Source organism: Gopherus evgoodei, chromosome 2 (assembly GCF_007399415.2).
Source record: "Gopherus evgoodei ecotype Sinaloan lineage chromosome 2, rGopEvg1_v1.p, whole genome shotgun sequence".
Lineage (NCBI taxonomy): Eukaryota > Metazoa > Chordata > Testudines > Testudinidae > Gopherus > Gopherus evgoodei.
The window spans coordinates 27,280,825-27,289,432 of record NC_044323.1 but is presented as its reverse complement, the minus strand read 5'-3'; the positions used below and the strand labels follow the sequence as shown (position 1 = coordinate 27,289,432).

General features: G+C 39.0%; 1 protein-coding gene across 6 annotated transcripts in view; it reads right to left on the bottom strand.

Annotated features, from left to right (window-relative positions):
• Nucleotides 1-6,247: 6,247 nt before the first annotated feature.
• The window catches only part of CUL2 (cullin 2), a 115,372-nt gene continuing 113,011 nt past the window's right edge, over nucleotides 6,248-8,608 (bottom strand). For all 6 annotated transcript variants that reach the window (XM_030550173.1, XM_030550176.1, XM_030550174.1 and 3 more), the window contains one exon: nucleotides 6,248-6,798. In XM_030550173.1, coding sequence (XP_030406033.1) covers nucleotides 6,667-6,798 — 132 coding nt within the window. In that variant the 3' untranslated portion in view covers nucleotides 6,248-6,666. The remainder of the gene's footprint in view (nucleotides 6,799-8,608) is intronic.

Here is an 8,608-nt window from a genome sequence, read left to right as displayed (position 1 = left end):
TTGCAGAAGGCTACATCACTCTACTCAAAGAGCAGAAGCATGGGGTGAGAAGTGAGCTAATGTAGAGTTATGGAACTGTCGAGGTGGGATCTCTACTCTCTGGGTGCATACAGCCTGAGGAAGGTGGTGTCAGAGAAGGAGTATAGGTAAGAGAGGGCTCTGTATGAGACCAGGATGCCTTGGACTTTCTCGTCATTACATTTTGATGAGTCTTGATTCCTGAAGAATGTCAGAGAAGATGGATCTTGGCAATTCTAGCTGGCAGGTTTATCCTTGGATGTGTTTAGACATTATCGAGGTTCTTGTGCTGTCGTCTAATGGAGCCTTGGAGGTACCATTTCAGGACACAAAGTTTCAACTCTGAAGTGACCTACCTCCTCCTCTTCTCTCAGAAGACTGAGACTTTTTTTATTAATTATTATTTGGAGTGTTTCAGCTTCCAATAGGTACTGAAGTACTGGGGGAGTCAGATCCCACACAGGCCTTAGGGACTGTTGCACGAAGAGCTTGAATCTTACTTCCTTCTCTTTGCTTTTACATCCCATAAACACTTTGCACTTGGATGGAACATGAGACACACCGAGACTGCTAGAATGCCTGTTACTCCAGGGGAAAAACCTATTGCAGGTCTGGCAAGCTTTGACTCCCAAGGCCTTTGGTGTACCCCAGATAAGAGGCCAAGAGAGCAAAGGATTCAGTCCTGGAAACTGGGGGGAAGTAAAAGAAGGGGGACCTCCCCAAAGGCAACAATTTATGCCAATAAGGAAATAATAAGCATAAAGAAATATCAATAATGGAAGGGTAAAGTAACTTATTAGCCACTAGGAAGCAGTGAACACAGAATTGCTCTGTCTCAAACCACAGGCTGTTGAAAAGGAACTGGAGTGGCAGCGATCCACTCCTCCCTATATACCCTTAAGAATGTAAGAACGACCATCCTGGGTCAGATCAAAGGTCCATCTAGCCCAGTATCCTGTCTTCCAATAGGGGCCAACGCCAGGTGCTTTAGAATGAACAGAACAGGTAATCACCAAGAGATCCATCCCATCATCCATTTCCAGCTTCTGTTCTGAGGTGAGGTCATGCTGAAAGCAGGCATGGACTAACTCAAATCCCTGGTCAATCTCGTGTGGGCACATGCACATCATACCATGGAGCACTCCCAGGGACATATATTTATTTGAGGAAACTAGATTTCCCCAAAACAACCGCCTCTCCCATAGCCTGCTTCCCTACCTCTTTAAACTCCTGTGGTCTGGTGTCATTTTATTTTTGATTTGATTCACAGGGCAGGGAGCTTGTCTTTATTTCCTCACAAAGCAACATGCACATCCATTAAGGTACATAAATCCTATACGTCATTTGTTTTCCTCATTTGTATACCACAGTTTATGCTTGTCTAGCTTCTGGACACCATGTAGCATAGTCTTTAGTACTTATCGCAGAGTCCAAACTTGCTCTTGGTTAAGGAAAGCAAAGGTCAATCCTGCATAGTTTCAAAATTACCATGATCAGATTGGAAATTCTTATTGACTCCTGCTCGTGCTGTGTCTTGCACAAAAAACTATGTTGTCTCATCAGCTCCCTGGAGTTGTGCGAAACTTGTCTCAGCTCATGCCACTCTAGATGTCTTCAGATATATCACAGTGAACCTAAATACCAATCAGATCAGGAACAATTACTCCTGAAGGGTGTCTTCACCAGACTTGAGTACCTCAAATTAATTAATTACCAGTTAATGCGAGGTACTTAACAGATTTGTGAAAATTAGTGTGGCCACTCCCCCACATTCCTTCTTTACTCCCTAGTCATCAGCCTATATGTTATTGTCCTAAAGATATAATTGGAAGATACCAGTTTAGATTACGAAAGATGCACTCTCTCAAGCTATTTTGAAAGTTTCCTCTTATACATTGCACGGCATTGCATAGATACAGCACTTTTGAGAGTTTCAAGACAAAGTTCAACATTACAAATAATGCAGTTTGATCTGGAAAAGAAAACACAGGACACACCTTAATTTTTAAAAATAAATTTAGATTTAAATGGATATTCTCAAAGTAGGAATGATCAATAATGCCTATTAAGAGTCACAGTAATATCAGGAAAAAAAGTTTTGCTCCCAGATGCTGGACAAAATAACTTTTTCAGATCCAGCAGTATGGTTGCAAATATACCAGCAAATCACATATATTAACAGGCTTGTTGCAGATGAAAACCTCAGATTTAATTTTGTCCCATAATGGAACACACAGTTGAGAATTTAAAAGTAGAAGGAAGCTTGGGTGAAAGTGATCATGAAATCATAGAATTTGCAATTCTAAGGAAGGGTAGAAAGGAGTACAGCAGAATAGAGACAATGGATTTCAGGAAGGCGGATTTTGGTAAGCTCAGAGAGCTGATAGGCAAGGTCTCATGGGAATTAAGACTGAGGGGAAAAACAACTGAGGAAAGTTGGCAGTTTTTCAAAGGGACGCTATTAAGGGCCCAGAAGCAAGTTATTCCGATGGTTAGGAAAGATAGAAAATGTGGCAAAAGACCACCTTGGCTTACCCTTGAGATCTTGCGTGACCTACAAAATAAAAAGGCGGCATATAAAAAATGGAAACTAGGTCAGATCACGAAGGATGAATATAGGCAAATAACACAGGAATGCAGAGGCAAGATTAGAAAAGCAAAGGCACAAAATGAACTCAAACTAGCTATGGGAATAAAGGGAAACAAGAAGACTTTTTATCAATACATTAGAAGCAAGAGGAAGACTAAGGACAGGGTAGGCCCACTGCTCAATGAGGAGGGGGTAACAGTAACGGGAGACTTGGAAATGGCAGAGATGCTTAATGACTTCTTTGTTTCAGTCTTCACTGAGAAGTCTGAAGGAATGTCTAGTATAGTGAATGCTTACGGGAAGAGGGTAGGTTTAGAAGAGAAAATAAGGAAAGAGCAAGTAAAAAATCACTTAGAAAAGTTAGATGCCTGCAAGTCACCAGGGCCTGATGAAATGCATCCTAGAATACTCAAGGAGTTAATAGAGGAGGTATCTGAGCCTCTAGCTATTATCTTTGGGAAATCATGGGAGACAGGGGAGATTCCAGAAGACTGGAAGGGGGCAAATATAGTGCCCATCTATAAAAAGGGAAATAAAAACAACCCAGGAAACTACAGACCAGTTAGTTTAACTTCTGTGCCAGGGAAGATAATGGAGCAGGTAATCAAAGAAATCATCTGCGAACACTTGGAAGGTGGTAAGGTGATAGGGAATAGCCAGCATGGATTTGTAAAGAACAAATCGTGTCAAACTAATCTGATAACGTTCTTTGATAGGATAACGAGCCTTGTGGATAAGGGAGAAGCGGTGGATGTGATATACCTAGACTTTAGTAAGGCATTTGATACAGTTTCGCATGATATTCTTATAGATAAGCTAGGAAAGTACAATTTAGATGGGGCTACTATAAGGTGGGTGCATAACTGGCTGGATAACCGTACTCAGAGAGTAGTTGTTAATGGCTCCCAATCCTGCTGGAAAGGTATAACAAGTGGGGTTCCGCAGGGGTCTGTTTTGGGACCGGTTCTGTTCAATATCTTCATCAACGATTTAGATGTTGGCATAGAAAGTACGCTTATTAAGTTTGCGGATGATACAAAACTGGGAGGGATTGCAACTGCTCTGGAGGACAGGGTCAAAATTCAAAATGATCTGGACAAATTGGAGAAATGGTCTGAGGTAAACAGGATGAAGTTCAATAAAGATAAATGCAAAGTGCTCCACTTAGGAAGGAACAATCAGTTTCACACATACAGAATGGGAAGAGACTGTCTAGGACAGAGTATGGCAGAAAGAGATCTAGGGGTCATAGTGGACCACAAGCTTAATATGAATGAACAGTGTGATACTGTTGCAAAAAAAGCAAACATGATTCTGGGATGCATTAACAGGTGTGTTGTAAACAAGACACGAGAAGTCATTCTTCCGCTTTACTCTGCGCTGGTTAGGCCTCAACTGGAGTATTGTGTCCAGTTCTGGGCACCGCATTTCAAGAAAGATGTGGAGAAATTGGAGAGGGTCCAGAGAAGAGCAACAAGAATGATTAAAGGTCTTGAGAACATGACCTATGAAGGAAGGCTGAAGGAATTGGGTTTATTTAGTTTGGAAAAGAGAAGACTGAGAGGGGACCTGATATCAGTTTTCAGGTATCTAAAAGGGTGTCATCAGGAGGAGGGAGAAAACTTGTTCACCTTAGCCTCCAATGATAGAACAAGAAGCAATGGGCTTAAACTGCAGCAAGGGAGATTTAGGTTGGACATTAGGAAAAAGTTCCTAACTGTCAGGGTAGTTAAACACTGGAATAGATTGCCTAGGGAAGTTGTGGAATCTCCATCGCTGGAGATATTTAAGAGTAGGTTAGATAAATGTCTATTAGGGATGGTCTAGACAGTATTTGGTCCTGCCATGAGGGCAGGGGACTGGACTCGATGACCTCTCGAGGTCCCTTCCAGTCCTAGAGTCTATGAGTCTATGAGACTGTAGCATTTTTTAAAATTTGCCTTTTCCTTCCGCTTTTTGTAGCTTGCTGGTGTTTTGAGATGACACTTGCCAGGTTGTTTAATTGCCGGGCTGTAGCACAAAGCTGTAAGCGATATCACCCTGTGCCAAGAATGACTTCAGTGAACTAACCCAGCTTGAGAAGGCTGAATCTTTTCCCTAACTTTTTTCCTGGGGGGAGGGTGTGGATAGGAATAAATTCTAAAGTAAAATTCAAAGCATTGCATAGCTACAGCTACATTTCAAGAGAAGGGCACTGTCTCAGTTTGTGTATAATTATGAAAGATATTGTATGGGAATGCCAACTATATTGGAATATATGGATCTTTTAAAATGACTAGACATGTCTTGACTAAGTAGTACACTTGTCTAAAAAAACTCCAGAGATAAGGTAACATTGAAACCCCAGATGTTTGTTCTGGAGCGCACTCAGCAAAAATTCTGTTTAGTCTATAGCGTGGTTCTGTAAAAGATGGTTTGTAAAAGTTTGTCTCTGACCAGATGAAATGTTAGCATTCTACTAGCAAGACCCATCTGTAAACACGTTTATACTAAACATTCTCGTGAGAGTATAGACATGGGATTAGAAAATTGGACAGTAAGGAGCTGTCTAGTACACAGAGAAGTCACAAGAGAAAATAAAATATAGACTTGTCTTAAGAAGCTTTAGTACCATCTTTGGAATGCATGTGTTTGAAAGTACAGTAACTGAACTCCCACTCTACATAATGGGGACCTACTGTATTCTATCACTCAGCTCAGTACTGGGTATTATTCTGGGAAGTGAGCCGGGTGTTCTGAATCTAGATTAACCTAAGAATGCTACTAAAAGCATGCACCATATATATGCAGAAATGTGTAGTGCCCATTACTGTTACTTGCTCAGCAAGACCCATGTAAACAAAATGTTTTAGCATATTGTCAATAGATTCTGGTATTAAATCACATAAGCCAATCTACTGTACCTAACTAGGTAATTCACATCAGCATCATCTAGGAAATGAGAGACTGAGCAACAGCCTGAGTGAACAGAGGAAGGCTACTCCTACTGTAGGGAGCTAGCAAAGGAGAGGAAGCAGTGGGAGAAAGGAGTGAATAAAATGTGCCTTAGGCTCTTGGGAGAAAGGACAGAAATCCTCTTCAGGAACTGGAGAGTAGCAGAAGCAGCAGGTGCCTTCTGTATGTAGGGCTTCGATCCACATATATAGTATATAAAGTGAAATAACAAGCAAATTTTGAATTACTGGTCAATTATATTCCTTCCCAGGAATGTGATGACTGGAGATTTATGATAATCACCCTAACTTCATGAATTATGAGACTTTAATTATCTCAATTGCCTGGTTATTCTCCTGTTGTATATTGAGAGAGAGACATATGAACATATACATATGGCCTTTAGACATTGACAAAATATATCAAAATTAGCCTGGTCCGAGATAATCAAAACATGTACTTCAACATATTATTTTAAAATATTGTTTTACTTACTGTGTTTAGTATTCAGCTCCGTATAAACAAGTCCTCATGAAAGAGCTAAACTGGAGGAAATTCAAAAAAATGAACATAACTGACACTGTTTTCAGAACTTCTATGGCCATAGAATATTAACAGCCATGATTTCATAGCTACTTTTATAATCATTAACCTGGAGACACATTCTATTTCTTTATTTTTTTTTTTATTTGACAAGCAGCAGTATCATGTTCATCTTTTTTATTTTACATTTTAATGTAGATACAATTATTAGGATATCTGTCATATTACAATATTTAGTTTAACTTTTTCTTTTAAGATACATTAAAAAACATCAACTGCAAACGTGAAGGAGGGGGGGAAAAAAAAAAAAGCATGGTACCCAACCAAATTTCCACATTTCAGCAATACTTCACTCATTCTTTTAGTAAAGTTTTAAGAAATGTCATAATGACATGAGCTTGAAATATCTATAGGCATTTTCATTGACGCTCATGACGTGGCACTGGTGATGTTGTAAACAGCAGAAAAACAGGGGCTGCCAAGTGACCAGTTATGGAGGCACAGACCTGCTTCTTCCCACAGGAACACACCAAATAGTGATAGCAATCATCTCGTACAACCACACCTGCTGGACAGCAACATCATGCTACATAACTGTACTCATCTGCTGAGGCCTGGCTTCGCTCGATGTATTGTTTATCTATCAGAACTTCAATACATTTCTTAATCATGCTGATACTTGGGTTAAACCTAGCTCTTGACTGGCTAATTACCTGTGGAAGAAAAACATTTAATATATCACTTATTCATTAACATCGCTTCAATGCAAATGCAATATAAATTTTCTCTAAAGAAAAAAAGACCACAAAAATGATTATTACATACTATATTTCCGAGAGACAGAAAGCCTCCATCATGTACTAAGGTCGAAACACACACACACACACACACACACACAGATTGTTTCTGTCCTGACTTTATCTATTTCTTTTATTGGTTAAGTTTACTTTTCCCATCAATGGAAAAGTGTAACTTGCAGTTGCACCCCTTGGTTAACTTGTCACAGAACAGATAAAGGGAAACATTCAATTTAAAATCCATATACTCTACGTTTCTTTACCTATATTATTAACTTCTGATATCAGTGGTTTTCAACCTGTGGTTCATGGATCCCAGGGGGTCCACAGACTATGTCTAAGAATTCTGCACCTCCATGTGAATTTTGTAGGGGTCCACAAATGAAAAGGTTGAAAATCACTGCCTTAGATAAAAAAAAAAGAAAATCATTTAAAAAATCCAACGTGTGTTTCGCTAATTATGTTGTTTACTTTTTGCATTTGTCAGCTTGGCAAATATAGTAGAAATCAGTTAAGTCAGTTTCACTTCCGAGTTACCAGTACTGCAGTGTTTCATTTGTGAATATTATAGTTTGTTATTTGTAAAAGAATAGTTTCAATTAGAATTTATAATTAAAATAATTATTAGTCGTAGGTTTTATAACTGTTTTTTATAAAAAATGTTGAGGCAATTTGAAGTGATTGACAATATTCCTTTAATGTGGGTTTATAGTCTGATTGCCAAATGAATTGTGCTCAAGATTACACGTAAAGAGATAACTGAAGAGGTTAAATCTAGCATGGGATCTCAGAGCTAAGCACAGTTTTCTCTTCATCAATCTTCCTAACTAAGGCTGGTTGTTTGTCATGGCAAAAAAAGGTAATTTTAGTTTTTTTTTTAAAAAGGAAGGATGTTAGCAAACAAGTTCATTTTCCTTTTGAATAGCCATCACTAACAGTTTAAAGATATATATATGAAGACAGACAAATACAAAAATACACCAAATGATAAGCATTTTATGAAACACTTGGTAGCATGCTTGTTTAGACAAAACATGTTATCCATTCATAAATTACATGTTTTAAAATCATTAAAAAGAACCTCAGCTCACTCTCCCATTCTCCACTGTTCAGGACAAAAAGACAAATTAGAAAAAATGGAGCCTTTCAGTAGCAGTTTGGCTGGGGTTGATAGAGCCTGTACTTTGAATGAAAAAAAATAGAAGCCACTTTCTGTAATAGGCATCGTGGCCTGACAGTCCTAATTATCCTCAGTAATCATTAGATAATGCATTTCCCATAACTATACTTCACTTTTTTCATTCCTGCAAAGCTAAGAGGGGACAAGTTAGATTCTGTACTTCCTTATGCATCATAACCAAAATTGTCTGCTAAGTTCTAATCAATTATACCTGTGCTGCTTCAGCCCCTGACTTTGAAGGAATTGGACAGATGCACTGAAACGCCTAATTTGGCCTGCAGAAACAATCTTCTTCTGTGACTAACTTTCCCCACAGTGAGACATTTGGGCTATGCCTCTCTTCCTGTAACTACTCAAGGCAGCTCAGACTGGTTCATAAGATTCTGGGGCTTGGCCATGCCCTTTCCATTCATACATCAGATGTGTTCAAACACTGGTAGATAAATTAAAAAAACCTATTCATCCATGATAACTAGATACACAATGATTGTGGAAGACATCATAGACCTAAGAGGATTTCTTCAGCTATGTCTCAACACTTGTAAG